The sequence below is a fragment of the Phycodurus eques genome, chromosome 2 (assembly GCF_024500275.1).
Source record: "Phycodurus eques isolate BA_2022a chromosome 2, UOR_Pequ_1.1, whole genome shotgun sequence".
Lineage (NCBI taxonomy): Eukaryota > Metazoa > Chordata > Actinopteri > Syngnathiformes > Syngnathidae > Phycodurus > Phycodurus eques.
The window spans coordinates 8,418,625-8,443,430 of record NC_084526.1 but is presented as its reverse complement, the minus strand read 5'-3'; the positions used below and the strand labels follow the sequence as shown (position 1 = coordinate 8,443,430).

The 24,806-nt window shown below is 42.7% G+C and overlaps 1 protein-coding gene and 1 long non-coding RNA gene across 2 annotated transcripts in view; one reads left to right on the top strand and one right to left on the bottom strand.

Moving 5' to 3' along the window:
* Positions 1-2,324: 2,324 nt before the first annotated feature.
* Positions 2,325-4,127, bottom strand: LOC133415274 (uncharacterized). Its single transcript, XR_009770109.1, has 3 exons — positions 4,036-4,127; positions 3,551-3,830; positions 2,325-2,567 (listed from the first exon to the last, which is right to left on the bottom strand). It is a non-coding gene; the product is annotated as an uncharacterized LOC133415274 (long non-coding RNA).
* Positions 4,128-8,152: 4,025 nt separating this feature from the next.
* The window catches only part of gse1b (Gse1 coiled-coil protein b), a 199,574-nt gene continuing 182,920 nt past the window's right edge, over positions 8,153-24,806 (top strand). Inside the window, exon 1 of the mRNA XM_061665999.1 lies at positions 8,153-10,204. Coding sequence (XP_061521983.1) covers positions 8,213-10,204 — 1,992 coding nt within the window. The 5' untranslated portion in view covers positions 8,153-8,212. The remainder of the gene's footprint in view (positions 10,205-24,806) is intronic.

Sequence of the window (24,806 nt, the reverse complement as noted above, 5' to 3'; positions counted from 1 at the left end):
CCATTGTGCAGTGGCACATTACTGTGCCGTGAAAGATTATCTGTTGAAATGATCCAAATCCAATTAACTGGTTGGAAAAATATTCATTTATGACAGTGTTTGTCACTTCGTCTTTATTCATCTGAACCAGTGGCGTATAATGGCACGCAGAACAATCTTCCACTAGATGGCAGAAGGTACAATTAACCAATGTATTTGCCTGATGACATTCATACAACAGAATAATAGCTTTGTGATCAACTAAAACAGGACCAGATTTCAAACCCAATTTGTATGTTAATTGAGATCATTTCAGTATACTGTAGGCCTATATACTTTCTGTCACTGTTTTTAGTTAATCCTAAGGTTATTTACCTAGCCTATGAATTACTGATTAAAAGTAAATTTTTCCTTAATTTTCTTTTACCAAAGTATGTAGTTTTTTTTCTTTTGTCTTTTCAGTACAGTAAATATACGCACAATGATGTAATATGGGTCACCTGCAATTAGTTATTATTATTATATATATATATATATATATATATATATATATATATATATATATATTTAAGACCATGACAAAACGGGATGTACAGTGGATATAAAAGTATGCACACCCCTGTCCAAATGCCATTTTTGTTTTGTGATTAAAATATGTATATATATATAAATCATTTAAAATCTTTTCCCACCATTAATGTGACCAATAACCTGAGCAACTTGACTGAAAAGGGATTACATATTTTAGAGAGCTGAAGTAAAAAAATAAACTGAGATAATGTGTTAAGTGTGCACACCCTCAGATAACTGGTGATATGACTTTGTTCAAAATTAACCACTCTCATTCAAACTCATGTTAAATGGTAACGTATACCTCTGTTTAACCCCTATGACTACATTTTTATAGTAACAACATGTAGCACAAGCTATTGTCCGCAGAACGCTTCCCGGGCATCGGAGGGATCTCATTGTTCAAAGGTATCAGTCAGGAGAAGTATACAAAATAATTTCCAAGGTATTAAATATACCATGGAACACGGTGCAGACTCATCAAGTGGAGAAAATATGGCACACCAGAGACATTACCGAGAATTGGACAAACCTGCAAAATTGACAAAGAGAGGAAAACTCTTCAGAGAGGCTACCGAAAAGGCTGGCAGCAACATTAAAGGGGCTGCAGAAGTTTCCGGCAAGTACTGGCTGTGACAGCCATCTCCTGTCTTCTCCATGTGTCTAGAATATCGCATAGAGTGGCAAGATGGAAGCCTTATTTTACAAAGAAAAAAAAAACAAAAACTCCCAAAGGCATGTGGGAAAATGTTTTACAGTCCAATGAACCCACGTTTGAACTTTTTGGCCATACGTAATTCCAGAAGGTAACTGCTCATTGCCAAAGTCAAAGGTTATATTCACAGGGCAGATCAATTCAGATTGTTTTCACTCAATGGGAACAGTGCAAAATTCCCACCATTTCAAATACCAATCGGTGTTAGCTCAAAACCTTTAGGCTTCTGCTAGAGAAAAAAAAAATATATATCAAGAAAAACCTACTAGAACACCTGAATTTTATTTGGGGTTGAGTCAATTTAAATGGTAGCAGGGATGCGCTGCCTCCCATTTAATGAGTTTGAATGTAATTCTGAACATAGCCACATACTGGATTTTTAAGATTTTGTTGTTGTTTTTACTTCCACTCTCTAAATTTTGTTTTGTTGTTTTACTTCTACTCTCCAAAAGATTTCTCCCCCCCCAATTGAGTTGTACAAGTTAGAGGTCACATCAATGGTTGAAAAAGTGGCGCCAACATGAGCGTAGAGGATCGAGAAGCATGGGGAGATTTGAACAGTTTCTTCCATTGTTCATTAGGGGAAGCGTGAAGTCACTCGCTAACAAAACGGACGACCTAACAGCTGTAGTAAACAGCCAGCGGGCTAATAGGGTGTGTGGCCTCTTGTGTTCCATGGCGACATGACTGCTTCTCCGTACATAACATAATTTATCCCTCTCTTCGTCGTGCCCTCGCATTTCCTGGATCCCATTGATGCCTGCCTAGTACCTGTCATCGGCTTGTCTCTAAATAAAGTTGAGTTGAGTTCACTTTGTGCTTGCAGTGCTCTCCCAAATGTTCCGTGGTGAAAACTATGAGTTGTAATTTAAGTGCAAATCCCGCTAAAATATGGTGATCGCCATCAATTTTAGACCTGTTGCCAACAAATGGGAAATCATTTCGTGAGTGAATACAATCAAGCCTTCAATCTTCAATGAACTAACATGCAGTAAACCAAAAAAAAAAAAAAAAAAAAAAACATTTCACACGGAAAGGCTAGACCAGATACAGACCTGAACCTTGAAACTCTTTATTGTGTTTAATTACATTTCATACGAAATATTGACAGCATTGTGTCATATGGAACCAAGAACAGGACAGCAGAGAGCCTTTGCTACAAAGGCCAGCATACATCTGCAATGGACAACAGCTGCCGCAGCCTCTCCAGTTCCTCGTCTGGCGACTAGACCACCATGCCTCTTCTCCAATTCCTTTGTGTTCTGTCAATCTCTCCATTCTCCCTCTTGTGGGTCTCTGCGACCTGAGAAGAGAGGAATGTTCACAAGGAGTATGTCAAGACTTTTCAAGGCCTTTGAGCGAGAGGGAGAGGAGGAGAAGGTCATGGAGCCTCAGGCAATGCGAGTGGCGTCTCATTGATTGACATGTACAGGTGAAAGTGAATTACGTCAACCTTGTGTCACAGAGGACACACACAGACATATGCAGGCTCCGTTAAGGCTATACCTCTTTGGGAAAGAGGGGAGAGGTCAACTACAACTGATGTTCATCACTTCAAGAGAAAGTAGAAAACACACTGACCAGAAGATTATAAGATGTTAATGTGCTCCATCAGGGGACACTTCATTAGGAACACCTACTCTAATAAGACCCACCACAAGAGCTGTAAAAATGTAAAGATTCTGCCTAGTGCCGCAAAACGTGTAGTTGTTGTTTGCACAATAATCACACAATACATTTTTTTTAAAAATATGAAAGACAGAAGACATTTTTTTAATAGCCCCCCTCCGGCTCATAAACTTTAAACATTTTTACTTGTTAAAACACTCTTAAACTTATCAAAACACAGTTTTTGAAGGATTCCACAGTGCCCGTTCTCTCTCTCTCTCTCTCTCTCTCTCTCTCTCTCTCTCTCTCTCTCTCTCGCAATTGCTTCAAGTGGTTCATTTGTCACTCACAGTTGACGTTATGTCACTGTAAAAGTGACACGTAAAACGAGAATTAAACATTGTATATTTAAATGGTCAACCAGGCTACATCATTTTGTCTAACAAAAACTTAATGCTAGCATAACATAACATGAAATACTATAGACGGGCTAATGGACATTAGCACAGATGCTACTTAACACACACGGAGCAGCAAAACATGCATGCACAGTACACCATTACAAACTACAACCGCAATAATAAACCTGCAGTGTCTGTAGAGACAATCAAAACTGAATTAGTATCTTTTTAAAGGGTGTAATGTTGTGATGCAGGTTATCAGATTGTGCAAGGGTACCTAATGTTGTGGCTGTTGTGTTCCTGTGCAACAGATTTTAGCAGCATTGAGCAAAGGGGTGCCTCTTCAATCTTCACTTGCCTAAAATCACTTGCCTAAATCAGTGACAAATTTGTCAAACTTCGTTTTTATGTTGAAAAACAACTCAGCAGGACAATACTGCCAAGAACACACAACAAACTGGCCTTTTCTTCACTGCTGGAAATGTTGTTTTTTTTCCTTACGGCGAGGAAACGCATTCTTTAGACGCACCTCTGACCTTGGAGAGCGGCAAGAAATCCTGCAGAAATAAATGAACAAATAAACAAGTAGGAGAAAGTCCAGGCCTCGATACTCAGAGGTTGCATTTTTCAGCTGTGTGTGAAGTGTGCGTGACACACTTCATTGTTGCTATGGGCCCAAGATAATCAAACACTTCCACTCATAACTACAAAGAGGTCCATATTGTAACAATTAATATCAAAATCCAATCTTGAAATGCTTACACTTTAGTCCACCACGTGTGAGGACGCCTGGGCGACTGACAGCTCATCATCAGGGAACTGAACTGCTGACTCTGACTAAGTCTACTTCCTGTGTCACCTCCCTGCAATGGCACAAACACCCTCTCTTCCTGCCTGGCCGGATGCAGAGCTGTGACTAGCAGCGCAGTGTTGCTGTTATTTCTGGCATCAAAAAGTCACCGTCTCTGAGAACACAATGGGGCACTAAATGCAGCAATATAGACTGAAGGTTATTTTTTATTTTTTTTTTATTTTTTGGTAATATTTATTTTGTACAGCATAAGTCTGATTAGGATTTTTTTTATTTTTTTTATTTTTTTTGGGGGGCGGCCTGCATCTTCGCCATCCCCAAACTGTCCACGAGATGTCTCTAAACTTCTCCCCCATTACTTATGGACTCACCTGATCCTCATTCTCTGGTCAGCTCATCTGTTCCCAATTCCAACCAAAATGTCCTTTCATTTCTGCTTGTAACCTTCCAGTGCTCTCTGTCCGGTTAAATGTCCTTCCCCTAGCTGACCTTTTGCTTGGATCATCAGTTTGGGCAGTTCGGGTAACTTTTAAAAAAAATTATTCTTGTTGTTGTTATTGTCGTTGAAAGCACATTTAAACGGCATATTGGCCATCTGTTCCTTTCTTACACTTGCTTTTTCAAGTGTGCTTATTGTATAATTAGAAGGTATTTCAGAATAGTTCCAGGACAGGTGTCACGGTAGGCATATCGCAAACCCAAACAACAAACTATGAGTTTTCCTCTTCAATGTGGGCCAGATAATCAAGAAGCACATCTACAAATAGATCCTGTGGTGGCTGATTCATTCAGTGTGTGAGAAGAGGTGGGAGTTGTGGCAGGACAACTCGTGGCTGCTTCAAAATACCAACGTGCCTCCCCATAGTGCCCTGAGCATCTGGCACTTCCTGGCCACATCGGAGAAACCTATCAACGCACCCTATCTTACTCCGGTTTGATGTATTTCTTTGAATGTACAATCAATTACAAATATAAAAGTGGTGATCAACTTACCTGATGACCCGGTGAGAGCGGTGAGGCTGCGTGTGCGGTGGCACACGTGAGCAAATTCGGTCGCACCTCCTGTTTCTACAGTCTCTGATTGGCTATTCTTGTTGTGCAGGGACCAGTTGTAAAATAATAATTACAAATCAATTACAGCCATAAAATATGATGAAAGAAGGAGATTTTTCAAAAAATGGTTTAATATTCTATTGTCAGGTCACGCAGACAGTTTTAGCATGTATGACAAAACGTTTTATGTGTTTGTTTGTTTTTTACTGTCAACTACCTACGACCTCATGGTTCTGGTTGACCTACAGTGGTAATACAATTCTTCCTCCCTGGGTGAAACTGTCTGCATCATGAAACCTTTATTAACCGTACAGGTACTTTTAAGTAACATTTGACATCAAAGTGTCACATATGTCAGAAGGAGTTAACTAGTATTCATGTAAAATGTAAAAACTATGAAACACTTATATCAAAAGTGACAATGTGTATGTTGACGCTGGAGTCTTACTGCTGTGAAAGGGAGTGGGCTTCACTGAACTTCTGGTGTATATTTTCACATTCTTCTCTTTAACACCCTCTGTTGTTGTTCTTTTTGGGAAAAAAATGGGGGAAAAACAAACGTGAGTCCTTGGATTCTCACTGAATGGAAGTGTCATGTGATAGCATACATGATAGCTGTTTGTTTGTGCGACATTTGAAGCATATGCATTTTATGTCATAACTATTTCGCTATTTACAAACTATACTTATTGAATATTTCCAATATCCTCATATTTAATGTTGTTCTTTAACCTTACTGCCAACAGTTAGAGCCAACATTACATTACATTTTCCTTCTCACTGATGTTCAATAAATATCTCTCCTGTAGAGTATGAAGTCATTTTTCAAAATGATGATAATAATAATGAGTCCCATATGGCCATGAAAGCTCCACACCTACACATGCAAGCTGCCAAAAGTAATCCTATGTACAGAGTATATTGATATGGATATATTGTCCACTATGGAACAATGTGTATTTATGAGCTGTCCTCTCCATTTGAGGCCTCGAGTATCAGAAACGAGCCTCAATCATATGAGCATATGTGGGATAGGGATATGGTACTCTAAATCGGCCCCAGTTGCATGTAAACAATCAAGGGGGGATAGACTAAAACTACAAACATGGGTATCCAGACAGGCTGATTTCACATTGTCATCTGATCTGAGTACGTCGTCTTGTGCAGCGTACCGTATCGTCTGCAGTCCCGTCTGGCCCGTGTCAACACCACCTGCTGATAAAACTCTACAGTCAACAAGAGCATTTTTGTATTTCATTCAACGCACCCCTTGCTTCCTTGTTTCCATCTGTTGAGTTTATTTTTCTGACCAAAACATCTTTCCACAGAGCCCTTCATATCCTGTCTTCTAGTCTAGGGTCAATGAGGGTCATTACCATAGGGTGCACAACTATAAAGTACTTACAGACAAATATCAAATATAAGCACCCTTGGACAATGGGAACAAACGCTATAGGAGATGGATGGATGGATGTTCATTTCTCTTTCGGTGATTTTAAACCTCAAACCTATTTGATGTACTTGCAATTTCACCTAGTGGTGGGTTAAATAAAAACAGTACTATTTTAAGACGACGACTTTCTTCCGGATACTTAGATGTAAACTCAATGTTACGTAGGATAATATAAACTTGACAAATAACACATTCAGTAAACACGTTAAAGTATTAAATTCTCCAATTCACAGTACGACTGCAGAAAACGTGCTTGAGCAAAGTGGTGCAGTACCAAGGTTTGACACTGTGGGGCGGTGTTGTAAACAATGACATGATTTAAGTTGTGTGACTATGAATTGGCTAAACGTAATGACAGCATGAGCCATGATTGATGTGGGAGCCTTTCAATGGGCTTAAGACGTTTCTTCGCTCAACTTGGAGTTCCCCCAACCTTTCACTTTTCAGTATCACGAGTGTTTTTTTTGTTTTTTTTAAATTCATTTACTATAAACTTGCCCGCTGACCAGAGTAACTACTGTTACCATGTGTTCACCATCGTCTCACGTTGCATGGACTCTTATTGTCTCAACATGAATACAAAGTAGGACGAAATGACTTTTTTTTGTTTTTGGGAGAGCCTTATTATAGGTCACGGAAAAACGACTTCCCCTGTGAACTGAATCACGCGTGTTTAGTGGAAATCCCGTGGCACTCTGCGTGTGTTGACGCATGCGGGCAGCGTGCCAAGAGTGTTAGCGCCCCATCTCTCGCATCATAAGTGTGTGGGGAGGCTCTCCAAGAGTGGGGGTCGTCGCGGGGGGTGCCGCGGGTCTGGGATGGCGCTGAGTACAGTGTGAGCGAGTTCGCGGCCAAACTTTGCAGAGCGGCGGCGAGGTAGCAAAGAGAAAAAAAAAAAAAAAAAAAAAAAGAAAAAGTTCGCCGGGGAAGCTGAGCCGCGTTCCCGCAAGGGTTCCGCTGTCATGTCCCTCCCGGACCTCCCGTGTAAAGCAACATATGGACGACAAAGTGCAAAAACCTGCGTGGATTGTTGTCTCGTTCAAGTGGATTTATTCGTGGGGGATCCAAGTCATCGCTTTGCTGCCTTGGCCGCACGCTGCTGCACTTTCAATGGATTGTCGTCTCTCTTATCATCCGCTGGCGTGAAATGCGTTGCTTAACTTGGAGCACGAGGAGGACTGATACCATGTAGCCTGGCGTCGGTTTTTTTTTTTTTTTTTTTTTTTCTTTCTTTCTTCTTCTCTTCAACGCAATGCATTCCCCCCGTGACAAGGAACTGGCGCTCTTATCTCGGAAACACCGACTGATGGCTGCGGCCATGGCCGGCGAGGATCACCCTTCGCCGGTCAACACTTCCAGGGCCGACCGCAACGGCATGGGGGGACTGGTGCACTGTTTCATATGTGGGAGCGGAGTAACGGCAGGAAAGGAGCTGAGGTTGCAAGTGACTTATCAAAAGGAGCGTTTCCCTTTTTTCCCGTTCCTGCAGAACCAGGAGGCAGCTCCCGGTGCGAGTGAGCTGAGCCCGGAGGGTCACGCGCTGGTGTGCGCCGTGTGCCACTGCTTCCTGGCGGAGCAGTGGAACTCCTTCGAGAGGAGCGGGACGCCCAGTCGAGAAGCGCATGTACTGGCTCAAGCGGCCCTACCAGTGCGACTCTCGCCGGGTCCCGCAGGAGTGGAACATCTCCTACGAGCTGGAGAGGAGGATCGGCACCGGCAGCCACAACGACGACGGGGGCGCGGAGTCGGACTTCTCCTCTTTCTCCGACAACATGTCAGATCAGGAGATGGACGTGGTGAGCAAGGACAAGTGCCCAAGAGCAGCTGGTATATCGCAGAGAGACGCTAGCCGGAAAAACAGCGTTAAAACCAGCCCAGATTCCCCACGGACACTCCCGCGCTACTCAGTCGGGGTCTACGGCGGGCAGGGGTCACCCAAACCGGAGAGCGCGCTGCCTCCGAGGCGCGCACCGAAAGTGATGAATAACGCGTGTCAGTCATCGTATTCTTTGGCAAAGTTCCAGGAGAGGATCCCCCAGCGGTGCCATGACAACCATTTCCCCGACACGGCTGTGCAGGAAAACGGGGTCATTATGCGCAACAGGTCGTGGCTGGAGTCGCGTCACATCCGGCGTGCAGCCGACAGCAGATGCGCCTCACCCGAATATCCTCAGCCCACCTCCGCCGTCAACTCTAAATATCGTCGAGATGCACAAGGGAGCATCTCGAATGAAGATGAGATTAACATCACAAGCGATGAAGACAGGGACGTGGACAATCGCACAAATGTCAAATGTCGTGGTCCTGCCGGTGACCTTTTGACCCAAAAAGTAGCACAATTGCGCCACACTGCAAAGTCAAACGCAGACGGATGCGCGTGCTTTATCTGTGGCACGGAGCTCGCTCCAAGTGGGAGTTATAAAGTCAGTGTTCAAAAGCAGGAAACGGCACAAGGGGAGCCTTTCTTTCCCTTCCTGTGGTTGCACACTCCCCCTCCAGGTGCGTTACCCATCGGTCCAGCAGGTGCGACCCTGGTGTGCTGCAGCTGTCACGCCTCACTCATGCAGCAGTGGCACAACTTCCAACAGGCTGATGTTCCCGTGCTTCAGCGCCTCTATGTCGTCCCGCTCAACCCGGCCGCCGCGCCCCAGCGGGACAAACCCACCCGGCCCGCGGAGTGTGACACCAAGGGTGCCCGTGAGGCCTGTTTCCTTTGCGGTCAGGAGTGCGGCGCCGATAAAGTAGTGCATGTGCAGGCTGGCGTCGGCAAATCTCGCGGTGTGATGTATTTTCCCTTCATCGACATGCTCCCCTGCCCGCCCGACGCCCAGCCGATGAGGAACGGGCGTGTGCGCTGCTGCTCACAGTGCCTTTTAATCCTCGAGGACATCTGGAGTGCTTATCGCCTTTGTCTCAGCGAGGATCTCATCACCTCTGTCAGCTCTTTCCTGGTCAGGTATCATTCCGTCATGGGCAACGAACGGTTCGGCGCTGTTGGTTCCCAAAGCGGGGTGTCTTCTGAGAGTACCGTGTCAGTGTGCTACTTGTGTGGATTGGAGTTGTCTACCGGATGCGAGTTCCAGCTTCCTGTCAACCCACCTGGACGTTGTGGCGAGAAGGAGCCGTTTTTCCCTTTCCTCACAGTGCACCCTCCTGCTCCTCAAGCCAAGCCAGTTGACGCCACGGGCCTGGTGTCAGCCTGCGCCCTCTGCTACCATGACCTGCACAATCAGTGGGCCCAACATGAGGGCAAAGGCCTGGGCCCCTGCACGCCCTCTACACCCTCGACCTCTAGGTCTTCCAGCTCTCCTTGGGCTCGCCAGTACACCTGTGAGGCGTTCATGTGCTTCTTCTGCAGGCAGGAGCAGCGCAGGCACGGGCGGCTGTGCACGGTCACTGTGGCGAGGCTCCCCGTCTTCCTCTATGCGCCACGCGGCGCTCGCACGCTCCTGGTGGATGATGGAAGGAGGCTGATGGTTGGCTCGTGTGTGGATTGTAAGACTATGGTGCAGGTGGGCCAGAGCGCACAGCAGGACAGGGAGAGGCTTGGACACGGGGTCTCGGATGGGGAGAGAGAAGAACCACAATTAACCTCGCCACAGCCTGGAAAACAGGTTGGTCATTTTTATATATTTCATTTTCACCATGCAATGAAGTTCACGCATTTGTGCTCTCTACTTTCCCCACACTGAGTGCAGAATGCATTTGTCATGCTGTGCCCTCTGGAGTTTCACATGACAAGCGATGATGTTGACGGTTTGCTGTCACATTCATGCTGTCATGAAAGTGCCTTTGTTCTTTGGTCAGTTTTCTTTCATGCGCTTCTTTGAAAAAAGGTATCAATAGCTAGTCTAAGAACCTCAAGCAGTGTAGTTGTGTGTGAGGAAGTTTGGGGCCACTTATGTGGGCTACGATGACACAAACATTTATCATCAACAAACCTCTGTAAACGCTTGAGGGAAAGTATGGGGTCTGAAAGCCAATGCCCGCATTGTGTTTATTTGATCAAGCATGACTGAGTATGTCTCTCTTTTTGCTGTGCGGTATGGTCGGCTTCGAGCAATGTTGAAATTTTGACTTATTTTGTGTTGACTTAAAATAGATCACACAGCAAATCCTAAAGAACCTTTCTTGAAGTTGCACGAAATGTTATATATTACATTACATTTGATCTAGCCCGCGGGGCTTGAGTTGGACACCTGTGGGCCAGGTCATTCAATTCTCAGAGCATTGAATCGATCGCAGCTGGACTGTTCTGGTTTTCTTACAAGACGTTTTGGCCTATCATCCGATCAGGATTCATCAGTTCACGCACCTAAGATAGAAAGGAGAGCTTTGGATGCAAAACGACAGACATTAAGATTAGGCTTTACACGATCAGGATTTTTGGGGCGAGTTTAAAAAAACAATAACCGATCACAAGATGGAGGAATGTGCCTATTTAAATGACCTGTTCATTTACTCTATATACTTGTGTACTTAATTGCTGAAAAACCTCTATTAACAATAAATAATGTATATAATGTATGTATATTTATGCCAGTGAGGCATAGTGACAGACAGAACAAATGAATGGTCTTCTGTTAGATGGCAGGAAGTAAATACAGTAATTAATGTAGCCACTTTTTCTGACAGATTTAGATTGTTGGTGTGCCGTGAGATTTTTCAATTGTAAAATATGTTCGTTGGCTCCATAAAGGTTGGAAATCACTGCTCTAGTCAAATCGTGTATTCTAATCAGTCAGGTCAAACCAACATTACAATATGACAGCAATAATGGCTGCTAACCTACTGTGATTAAATTACTTTATTTTTAAATTAAATGACTTCACCCACACCAAAACCTTAGAGCATATATGTCAAATTCAGGCCCGGGGGCCAACTTTGGCCCACCATGTAATTATATTTGGCCCGCAAGACCCTATCAAATGTGTATTAGAGCTGGCCCACCCGTATATAGCACATGCGCCACTAATATTACAAATCCCAGAATGCTTTGCTAGTGTGTTGGCCCCATCAGTCTAGACCGGCGAGCGCCCCTTCCCTTTCTGTTGCTGCCGTTAGCAACTATGCTACCAGTCTCCTCGGGCAAATTTACACTTCCCCTTCCCAAAAATGGCCAAATGAAAGATGGAAAACAGTGTAACTTCCAAGACAGGTGGGAGGCAGATTATCTGTTCACGAAAGTAAACGACAGACCTGTTTGTCATGTGCGGAGCAACGTGGCTGTAACAAAGAATATAACATAATTGATTTCATGTTTTTTATTTATTTATTATTATTATTATTTTTTTTAATGCCCTTTATCAACTCCTAGGCAGGGACTGTTAATAGTTTGAAGTTTGGGTTTTTATTGGCGGACATTCTTATTTTTTTCTGGTTGTTTTGTTGTTGACCTTTGAAAAAACATTTACATCAAAAAGAAAGGTAGTTGGAGATAGATGAATAGAAGATAGAAAGACAGAAGAATTCATGTTATCTATTTAAATAACAAAACAACAAACACATACAAAATTAGATTTCTCATGTATTTATAACATTAAAGTTAGTTTTTTCCAGTTTCAGTGTTTAAGCAAAATTGAAGTTTGTTGTCATATGATAAACTTTAACGCTACATTTCTGAAGAGAAGGGAAACATGCACATCGCAATGATTTTTCATTCAATATTGAGTTTGGCCCGCGACGTTGTGCCAATTTTAAATTTTGGCCCACCGTGTATTTGAATTTGACACCCCTGCTTTCGAGCATGATTCGTTTACGTCCAACCGTTCGTGCGAGCAGTAGCTTGCTAGGCTACATACAATTTTATTGCCTGCTTGCGAGCCGTATCATATTAAAAGTACGTGAACATACCTCAAGCAAGCCTTAAAAGCCTTAAATTTTATTGCAGTAGTCTGACATAGTGCAATTGTGAAAGAGCAAATTTTGTCTTGTAGTCTGATCCGGGCATTACGTGTTGCCTATCTCCGATGTGGTGTCTGTCCCACACCGCCGACATATTTTTATTTATTTATTTATTTTTAAAATAACTTCATTGGCCGTCAGATATTTACAGTACTACGTCAAAAGACACGCGACAAGGCTAAAAATGAACTGGCTTTTGGATTCAAATATACTGTGCGCGCGATGACACGGAGTAAATGTCTTTTGCGGACATCATTGATCGGATCGGCGAATTATGACATTAAAGCCGATTGGCCGATCAGCATAAAACGCTAAATATCGGCCGATACCGATCAGCCTGATCAAATCGGTATAAAGTCTAATTAAGATCGAGTGGAGAGAGCCATCTTTTGTGTGGAATCACGCTTGTTAATACTCCATTCAATTGTAACAATGGTCGTGGAAGCACCTGAAAGCCAATAGTGGATGTTTGTTTGTTTATTTGTTATCCTGACTGAGAGGAGCGGAATTGTCGCGTAAGTGGGACGTCCACACTCAATCGACTTCCCTTTAAAAAAAAAAAAAAAAAAAAAGAGAAAATTCCACTCTGTTGCTCATTTTTACCATGTTTTAAAGTCACTCTTCCATCAGTAAAACTTGTAAAATTCCCATCCTGCTGTTTTAAAGCTGAGGGTGGAGAATGCAAATGGGAGCCAGTGGGGCTGTACAAGGGCTTGTGATGTTTTAATGAAGCGCTGAGGAGCCTTTAGACCGCCAGTTGGCCTCGTGAACCGCTCTCTCATGCAAACAGTTACCGACTGTACAGCCTCGCAGGACATAAGACAAACATCTGTGGATGCCATTCGCACTCGGCAATCTTAAAATGGAAGCACACTCACGCCAGCTGTCGGGAGCTGTCCACCTCATTCTCTATCTGTCCCTTAAGATAACGACAGTTTACTGATATGGAGCAACCTTCAACAAATATCCATGACTGGAGTCTCTTATGTGGCGTAACCACTTGTTTTCGCTGTCGTTGTTATTGGTCTGGACAGTCACACAGGTTTTTAGATGAGCTCATAGGGGGTACTCCTAATATAGAGTCTAATTATGGGACTGGCTTTTGCCCATTGAGACTGAGGTGTCGCGGCATGGGAGAAGTGTCACGGGCGGGAAGGTTTCGAGTGATCATTTTGAACTGGCGTAGTTGCAGGTGCCCACGCTCCTTTTGGCCTATGTGAGCTAATAACCTGTATTAAGTGACATTGTCTCTGTTGGGAAGCGTGACTGTGTGTGTGTGTGTGTGTGTGTGTGTGTGTGTGGAGGGTGGGGGGGGGGGGGGGGGGGGGGGGGGATATAGAGACATGGTTGCAGGGAACAGGTGTTTTTGTCCTCTTGGGACAAGCTTTATGTTTGACAGGGTTTTTAATGGCTGCTGCAGGGTGTGCTGAGATTTAATACGATCATGTAGTCATTCAAAATGGTCATTTCAGTACACGATTTTTGTGCCTTGTGCCCCCCATAAAAAGTCTGGAAGATTTTATCCCATTTCATGCATTTGGAAAAATAAAAACATTTGGTTTTATTAATTGTTTTTTATTTATTATGTTGTCATTGCGCTTTCAAGAAGAAGACCCTTGTTTAAATATGTTCATTCTGCTGAAATGTGACACAAGACGTTAATACCCAAATGACAGATGAAAGGCTCGATAGATAGACTTAATAATACACATACTGTAGACGAGTGTATCAGTGATTATAAACCCCAAAGCAAGAGCAGGAAAATAGCCACTTTATCCAATTTGACACATTCTAACACAATTATTGCCTAATGGTTTATCAGATTCTCCAATACATATTTACATATATTATTGACAACGTATGTGTACGTGTTCTGTAATGGATGGATGAGACTTAACCTATCATACGTGTGTCATAGAAGTGAGTGTTTTGTCATTGCAGGTCTGGAATCCTGTGCAAAGGGTATTTTCTGTCACAGGAAAAACATGCCAGCCTTCTCACAGCACCGCCAAGCAAGATTTACGGCATAGCGGCGAAATGAGGGGGAGGTCAAAATTACACATGGGATCAGGAAGTGAAGCTGAAATTGGATATAAACAAATTAGCGAGCGTGAACAATTGCAAGTAAAAGAGAAGAGAAACATTGAGGGCTGTGAGGGGGGGATTAAAGGGACTGCAACTACACTCAGAAGAGAAATGAATCGTCAAGCCAACCTTTAAATACTTTTCACCCTTTGTTGTGTTCTCAATGGTAGAATCAGATAGATTGCCTTGAATTTCACAATTCACAGCATTGAATAAATTAAACATTTGCTTCATGCAGGCTTTGATTTAGCCTACGACGCTTTAATGAACACTTTCTTCCCGCATTTGTCAGTACTGCTTTTTTGTCCAGATCATTCACAGATGAATTTGAGGAGCTCCAATGTTTGTCTTTGATGTCTCAACTAGTGATACATACAAGGACTGGAAAAAAAACAATGCTTTGAGACTACTACGCCGAAACAAGTTCACCAGACCTTCGGGCTAGGTGGAGTCGGCCGAGGCCATGTCAACCGTGTGGAGATACATAAAATCTCGCCGCAATTCGTGGGGCGGCGGCAGGCTCTCCGGCATACACGAAGTTTCTCACACGTTCCACTCCGCGGTGCTCAGCTCCAGTGAGAAAGCCGCGGCTTCGAGAGACTACGCACTGCGGCGTGGCAAGAAGTAAGCGATGGTGTGATTAAAGTATGACTTCAGTTGCCCTGCCAAAGTTTTATTTTATAACGTGTGGTACTCCCAACCAAGAAGCAGTCTTGTATTTCTTTGTATTCACTTTATTTTGTAGGTTATACATAGAGCTATCATGCCATGTGTGGATGAGCCAGGCTCTGTACTTCTTTGTCTCATTTCTTCTTTGTCTCTTATCTACTTTATGTACTCCTTTTACCTTGTGCCCCCTAGTGTTCAGGCTGAGACATAACTAAAATGCCTTGTGTTACTGGATACATGTAAGTGAAATCTGTGGCAACACTGTGGGGAAAAACATGCGGTTAGATGTTAAATTGTCAATCATGACAAGGTTTAACTCTCAAAAGTGTTCCATTTGAGTGAAACTTATTCCCAGAAAAGCTTTTTTTGTTTTTGAATAATGTTTGAATAAAATAAAACACATTTTCATCGCAATTGAAAGACATGGAATTATATAGTGTCAGTACTCAGTATTGGTGAGTACTCTACTATTTTTGGATTCAGTCTTGATATACTCATGCAAAGCACATGGCCAGTGTTGCACACGGGGAAAATGGTGTAGATTTATTCAATCAACGAACGATTATTTATTTATTTATTATTATTATTTTTTTTTTTGCTGCTTTTGTGTTAACAGCAGTCTAGTTCTGGTTAAATAAATAAGCAAGTCAAGCAATAAGACAATGTAATCAATCAGCTACACAATTTTACGGAAACACATAGTGAATACAGCGCATTTTTATACTGACAATGACCATTACAAAGCATGAATCAATTAGTGTACTGTGTAGAATTCCAATCCTTATGATTACATGGGAATCATTCACAATTGGAACCGCAGTTAGATTTTCATCCTAAATTTCAAATAATGTAAACTTCCTGGCAGGCTGGCGAGATTAAGTACTTGAGCGAGCTCATTGAGATTTAATCAAGGAGTTCCATTTGAGATGTTTCTTCACTTCCTGTTGTCACAGAAAGGAATGCCATTGAGAGCAAAGAATGAATGAAGAATTAGCACATCACGCTGCTGCTCTCTGCTCATCGTGTTTTCCGCCCTGGCATTAAAGTCACGGGGAGAGTGGAAAGAAACGGGTTTTCAGGAGCTTGACGTCAGAACTTTGGGGGCCAGGATGCAGTTTGGTTTGTATTTGGAAAATATTGACCTTTTGACCCTGTTGCACAGGGCTGGCCAACAATAAATAATTAATTTTCCCAAGGTGCCGTGTGAGAAACTGGAACAGTTGTTGAGGGCCAACACCAAAATGCTTACCTCAAAAGTGTTCAATATTAATTGACAAGAGACATGCATATTTTTCATCCAGCGATATTGTCTAAATATCAAGTTTGTGACATCAATACCGCAAGCATCAAGAATTGGTGCAACACTGCATGCATAACTCCCATGATCCTCTGCTAGTCTATAAATTTAAACACAGCAATCTTATAGGAACCAATGGAAGAATGGCTTCAAATGTTCTCCCCTTACAAATAAACTGATAAGGGAGCCATTGACAATTTTGTTATAGTGTATGCTGTGGTTATAGTTTGAAGTGGTATAGAACTTCACTCAATCGTTCTCAAAGATTATTCTCATGCCTCTAGATTAAATGTTCACAAAAAGAAAAATGTCATTTAGTGATAAGTCGTCAATTTCATCGCAGATGGAAGGTGTAGCCTCGCCTGGCTGACTGGCACCGTGGGTTCAGTTGCCACACAGTAACAGTGTGAATGTGAGTGTGAAAGGTCACCTGTCTTGATATGTGCCCTGCGATTGGCTGGCGCCTTTCTCCCGAAGCCAGTAGGGATAGGCTGCAGCTTTGCAAGATAGATAATATAGAAAATGGATGGCTAGATGATGGGAAACAAATAGCTTTGCTAATGCTGCATTCCTGGTCACTGGCCTCTTTCAAAAATGAATGTCCAAATTCAGTTGAATGTAGCGAATAATGACAAAAACGTTTTGAGAGAGTTTGTTCTGGCCCCAAGGGGTGCATATGATACAGTAGATTGGAGGTGAGGTTGGGTTATATAAAGCAGTTCTTTGTTGCTGTGGGTTTGTACTGTATGTACCGGTATTTATTGTATTTCTTAATGCTTGTGGTAATTACACCCTCCCACTGTGATGGTGAGTAATGTTTTTGTATTTTGTTAGTTAGTTAGCAGAATATATATATATATATATATATATATATATATATATATATATTAGTACAATACAGTACATCTGGAAATTATGGAAACAGTGTTTTCATGCCAGTTTGGATAAAAATGCGAATAAAGAAGTTTACTTTTACTGCTCGAGGCACAATGAAACCTCCACAGAATATATAAATGGTAGAGTGCCATCCATATATTTCTGTGTTCATACTCCATAAAACATGAAGTAGCCTGCTAACTAGCAGACAGAAAAGACAAAAGACACATAGCGCGAGTTTTCATTTTCTTCAGATGAATTTTTTCTTCACTTCGCTGTTTCAGCGGCACCATTCGTGGTTAGCACGTCTGCCTCACAGTTCTCAGGGTTTGAATCTGGCATCCCTATGTGGAGTTTGCATGGTCTCGCTTCCTTCCACATACTAAAAAGATGAATTTAGGTTCATTGGAGACACAAAATTGTCCATAGGTGTAAAACTCTGTTTCTCTCACAAAGTCAGCCGGGATACCGCTCAACTCCGACCCCAATGGGGATAAACGCTGTCAAAAATTGATGGATACTGTTTACGCTTCCACCTCTGAATAATATATATTTTTTAAAAGTACGATCCCATCCTCCAGGGACTGGCCTGCCAATTTTTTTATTTTTTTTTGTGTGTGATGTTTGTGTGAAATTTGTGCCGTGTTCAATTCAAGTTTGTCTTTTGTTTTTGAACAATATTTGATGAAAATAAAAAACTGTCATCACAATTGCAAGATGCGATGGCATTGTCAAGTTCTGGTACTTTATCGCCAAGTATGCAAATGTAAGCAAATGAAAAAAAAAAAAAGTGGCATCAGTGCATCCCTACAAATATCTGAATATATTATGTACTGCATATCTGATTTTGATACATTGAGTATCGCAAGGAACCTTGCATGATGTATGAGGAGGTGTGGTCATGCTTTAACTTAAGGCTGTTATGCATCGCTCCCCTAAAATGTAAAGTCTGTGTTTTACAGTAGTAAACCAGGTTTAACTGGCGTAAATTATAGAGGACAGAGTGCAAAGAAACTACAGCTCTGCGCTCTGTTCCAGCTGCCCTCTCACCATCACACACATACATATGCAAACCTGCCTGGATGCGCACATTCACACACATCAAATATAAAATCTTTGTTCTGCATCTAAATTCACAACAGCTGCAAGTGTGTTTGTGCACACGTGTGTCTGCCAGGTGGTCGGCAGCATTGGCAGGTGTTTGCTCTTGTGCTTGCAAATGCAGCTGGATTGTGCCACAGCTGTCAGTGTGTATGGCCGATTGTGTGCGCGCGTGTGCGTGTGGTGACACAGTAGCCACTATTGCTATTTTTAACGTGTAGCGTATGCTTCGAGCTGTTATTATCACGTCCTCCTATACCTTTTCTCGCTGGGTTTCCATATATTTCACTTCTGTTCTTTACATCACTTGTTCCTTTTTCCTTTTTCATGGTTAACGCTGACAGTTTGAAATGGATGCTAGCAGGCTAACTGTAGATGTCAGCTGGAGTCCCAAATAGCACGCAGTGGACTAAATATACTTGGCATCCTACAGTCAGCACACTGGCTCAAACCAACCAGACGTTAGATTTGTTTACTTTCTTTCTATGAGCCAATCGGAGGAGAGATAATCATCTGTAGCGCTCATCTTTAGGGATCTAATTTTGGCTCAAGAAGTCATTCCCTTCTTGGATGACTCTCTCCTTCCATGAGCATCCCCCCTGGCCATGACCCCACCGCCCCCTCATACAAACCAACCACCTGGTCTCTGACAGCTTGCTCCGGCAGGTTCCAGGACAGCTGGGAAATATGACAGACAGAGCAGGGAGTTTTTGGACTGAGCTCGATGTCAGAATGTAGTGTGCAGATCAGGCAGACGCCATGGCAACTTCAATGTGTTTTTTGTTTTTTTTAGTCTGGACACTGTGTGCTAGAGTCTTATTTTCAGCATCATGTCTCATGCACCTTGAACCATTCTTTCAAAGGGGAACTAAACCCACCCAAAATTAAAGCAAGAATACATTGTATGTGCTAGTACGGGTCAAAACGCCGTCCTCTTATTATTGTGTTTGTGGGATAAGAATCGAACAGAATAATTCTTCTATGTTAGGGGGCGCATGTTGGGCGAAATCATTATCAGCTCCAGACCGGACGTGACGTCGAAGCTAAAGTAGCGCGTTACCTGTTAATACAGCGAGCTATTGAACTGTGTCAACTGACAGATTGTAGAGAGCGATGGATTTAATCATTTGATCCTGTCTACCCTGTGACTGAGATGGAAAATATGCGGCAGTCATCAGAGAAAGAGTAGCAAAGACTAAGTGTTGTACATTAACTTGGTGATGTGAAAGAGAGCCACAAAAAGTTTTCCAGATCAGCTCATAACTCAGTAAGTACACATGGACGATAATGATTTATATGTAGCTTTAGTACATGTAATGAAATAGAATTTGTAGCTTGTCGTTGCTGAAGTAAGTAGTAAATAAAATGGGCAATAATTGGCTGATACACATCTTATTCTCGCAAATTTGCACTCTCAAGAGTGCAAAGACCTCGAAAAGGCGACCCCCGTAAGTGAGTAGATGCAATGTTTTAAACTTATAAACAGCAGCTCCAAAAAAAAAAAAGATATGACCGATTAAAATATCACACTTTTGACATCTTGAGTTGAAGTTCCTCTTTAAATTTGAATCCTGGCATTGTCTTTATAGTACATGAGTGCTGTCAGGGACCTACCTAATATCCATTGATGGAATAACACGTTGCATTGCTATTGTCAGGAGACCTCGTCCATTTTGAGTTTGTTGAAATGACAGCTGGCCGACTGCTGAAAAGCAGATTATAACCCTTCCCCTAGAGGCTCACATCACATTTATTTTACTCTGAATCGCCCGTCACACAAGGTCCGTACTCATCAGACCTTACAACCTTTTTTTTCAGTGTTTCATAATGCTCCCAAGCAAAAAAAAAAAAGAATAATTCTGAGTGTTTTTCTCAAGGCTGCAAAGCTGTTTAGTCTTTCTTACATTGCACAAATGAAGATGTTTGAGGCTGCCTCGCTTGACTGAATCAGGGTTGAGTCTAAGTTGCATTTGGGGGAATTTCTGTCGTGTCCGAAATTTGCTTGGCCCTGACAATGACCTCATACAATTGAAACAGGGTTGCTTGATTTTTGTTCAAACTTTTTGAATGAAATTGAATACCCAAATGTACAGTGTCAGCGCTCAAGTTGTGGCTCTGTCATTCCATACTGTGTGAATACTTCAATCCTTAACTTTGACTTCCTGTTGCAGATACACTTATACAGCGGGAGTTGAAATTTAAAAGCACCACTTAAAATGACTATATGAGAGCATGCCCAAAGTGTATGGTTTTAACACTTAACAAAAAGTGCTCCAGATTCTCTTGGCCTTACCTCAGCATGAAAAGCTCGAGGCAAGAGGTTATGTTTTCAGAGCCATTAGTGGGTAGGTTAGCTTGTTAGCTAAAACTACTGTGGTGCTTTGACGAACTCAAAACACTCATCTCAACTAATCTTTGCCCATTTAAATGAATGGAACTAACATGAATCCTTTCCAGCCTCCCACAAAAACCCAACCAAAATTGTTTGTAATGTTTTTCTAATAAGGAAAATAGCGCGCTATAATATTGTACTGTATAAAAAAACACAGTCATAAGATCATAAATAGACTGGAAAGAAAAAACAATTTGTACATCATGATTAATTAATTGCGGCTCCTTTTGGTGTGTGCGACTTGGCCACCGGGGGCAGTTAAATACAGTCATGCAGACACAAACGAAGAAGAGTTTCACAACTACAGCAAGTGACTCAGTAAGATCCAGTAATATTAGTCATTTTCGCAGAGGATAACAAATATATCAAATCGAATATTCGTTGCTTGAAGCGTTATAACACCGTCACATGGTTTTGCTAATTGTTAGCCCATCTATGGAGTTTCTAATTATGTTAGCATTAAGCTAGTGGACTTTAAGGCAGTTATGGAGTTGTTTTAAATACCCAAAGTGTAATTCTCTTTGTTTTATATTTAGTTTGACAGTAAAATTCAACTGGGAGTGGCATTAAACATCTTGAAGCTTGTCTTTTTTGGAGACTTTTTGCCAAACAGCTGCTTGTTGTAAAGTGCATACAGCGCTCGTATGTCGAATGTTTGCTTGTGAGTCAAAGCAAAAAATCGTCCGAAAAACTCACACGTCAGATCATTTGTACCGCAAGGCACCACAGTGCATATGCCCCCCCTCCCCCCAAAAAAAATCATTGTATAGAAGGTGGCGCGTGGACTGAGGAAGAAGCCATTCAATTTTGGAGCAACTCTGGACAAAGGCATTAAATTTTGCTTGCATTAGGGCCAAATGTGGCAGTGACCAACCAGATCTAGATGATTTACTTACGGGAAATAAAGATTCCTGTTTGTGGCAGTTGGGACTATGTGATGTGCAATGTCGCCCTCTCCAGGACTGGTATGGAATAGTATTTTCAGGCTTGTCACGATCTTTCAGTTAAGAGTCAGACATACTGTACATGTTTAAGATTATGAACCAAATTTGCTAATTTTAGTCCACTTGCAAGGTTTGAATTAACAGATTTTTTTTGGTGTGTGTGTTTTGCGGATTGGTGCATGTTTCTCACTGAGATGACTATGCGATGAATCAGAAATACACAAATACAGTGTCTCCATCTGTGCGACAGATAGATGCTGCACATGCCTCCTAAATGCCTTTTGTTATTCATTCAAGGCCGCAGTAATGTAGCCAGTTAAGGAGGACATGATTTCACATGTAACTGGATGCGCTGTTAACGGGTGGACATGACCTTAACATGCATCAGATAAATAGCGGCAGGGTAAGAGAGAGATCATTGGCATGTCAGTGTAAACATGATATATCAAGAGGGAGGAGGAGTAAAAAAAAGAAAAGAGAGAAAAGAAAAAAATCTAAGTTTCCTTCTCCAATTGACATCAATTATAAAAGCTTAATTTGTTTGGGAAGCACAGGCAGGCGGCTTTAATATGTTTTTATGTTCCTCTTCTCCTCCACAGGGCGCAATAAAAATAGCGCTTGGCACATCACGTTTGCTGTCGGAGGGATTCTCCCACTCGCTTCTTTCACTTTCCCCCACTGTCTTTTTTATTTTATTTGCCCCCTCATCCAGTCCTCCCCTCTTTTGTCCCCTTTTGCCTCTACCCCCCCCCCCCCCCCCTCTTCTTCTCCCCCTTCCGCTTCATCTCTCCCTGTGGTATTAGTGGGGCCACATGTTGCTGGCCTCTCCTGGTGGTGTGAGCCCCATGGCAGGCCCTGGCTCCAGGCTGACGCGTAGTTTGGTGTGAGTGTGTCTGCCCGCGTGAAAATGTGTGTGTGTGTGTGTGTGTGTGTGTGTGTGTGTGTGTGTGTGCGGGCGGCCGCTAACACAGTAACCTGATAGTGGTGCGGCTGAGCAGTACTGAGTGGAGCAGTGCTGTGATTTATCCCGCGGGCCCAGCAGATGGCTGCAACAGGAGTTTGTTTAAGTTTGCTTCAGAGCTGGGCACGCGGCCAGGAGCATAGCGAGGGCCTGCCAGAAAAATGTTCAGTGACTCTGGATGCCTAGCCACACTACTCCCTCTTGTAGAACCCCCCCATCGCCCCCACCCCCGCCACCAATTCAACGCGCACACACACACACACACAAGCTATTGCAGACTTGCTGTCGCTATTCTCCTTTTACCCCTCTCTTATTTCTCTCTTTCCTCCCATCTGTTTCACACACATGCTTACATGGAAGTGCACGCGCACTCAGGTACACGCACACAAACAGACACACACGCACACATGCGCACACACACACACACACACACACACGCATATGGTTCTGTCTGCAGCATCCCTGCTGCTGATATGCTCTCACATCTCAGGAGGGGGTATACAAGACTGACAATGTGTCCATTCTGGTGGAGGCGCCTTAATGCAACACTTTGCAAAGCAGAACAGTTACAACTGTGCAGTTTAAGGTCAGAATGTGCTCACTTGGTAATGAGTTATACTCATTTTCTGCTGGTCACTTTGTGGTCTTGGCTATTATTTTCTACCATAGTAATTGGGATCACTACACTACCATGATCAAATAATCGTAGCACCTCTATACTGATTAAAGTAATACATTTGTACCTCAAGCTCCAAAGTTTCTTGTGAGAACAGGCTTTTCAGTGTACATTCCTAAATTCAGTATCTCTGTATAAAGTTTTAAACTGAATTGAATGAAGAGCCGTTTGTCTTTCAAAGTCCCCGTAATATATTCTGTTGTCGGATGTTTTTGATAGGAGGCATGTTGGAGTAGGCCTATATGACGGTACCAATACTACAATACATACCACATGACAAGGGTTTTTTGTGCTGAACTACACTAATCCTTTGTGCTGGTCGCTATAGTAACTGCAGCTGGTTCTCTTCAGTCAGCCGTTCATTGAAATTGCGACCCCAATCAACATGTATTATTCCTGTGATGTTAGAGGACACCTCTCCTGTTCGACATGGCCTTTATGGCCCCTTGCATATCTTTTTGAAAGCCTCTTCAAACGCACCCGAGTGTCACATCAAACGGGACACAGAGGAGACAGGTGAAGAGAATTCATATCCGCCTGCAGCTCTTGTTAGGAGGAAGTGAGAGGGGTCATAGGTCGGGTAGCTTAGCAGTCCGCTAATAAATATTTATCTGTCGAGGTCAGTCTCTGTGATCATGCCAGGTTTATTGCCTGGTCAAGTATGCTCAGTGCTTTAATGTATTCATGTTAAGTGGGGTAAATTAGGCCAAATTTGAGCATTTTTTTCCTGCAATATATTCCCATCAAAGTCAGTGGGGCCGACAATCGTTTATGTCAAAACTGTTCAATATTTAAGTCAAGTTTATTCATTCATCCCTTAATCAAAAGAGTCTCAAAGGGCTTCACAGGCCCATAGTTGACAAAGCATCCACTGATTTAAAAAAAATAAAATTAAAATAAATAAATAAAAAAACTGGACAAGGAATAACTCAAACCCCCGTTTGGGGAAAAAGTAGAAACCTTGCGAAGGGAGCACAGATGGAGGGATCCCCTTCCAGGATAACCAGGCTACAATGGATGCCGAGTGGGCAACATTTCCCACATAGTATGGTGCCCTACAATGTTAATTAAAACAGCGTAGGAGTCAATTTAATGAGATGAACCGCTCCAGGTAAACGCCTTCGCGAACGTTGTTCTTCCTCAGGACCTGACCAGGTCGGTCGATGCAGAATCGTCTTTAGCTGCGCCTCCGGGGAACTGGTTCACCTCAGATCTTGTCTCGTTAGGTCGGTGCAGAATCCATACAGCAACAGCCTCAGATTTGATCATCTCCACCGACCCCCGTCTCCAAGATAGGGGGGAGGAGAGAGG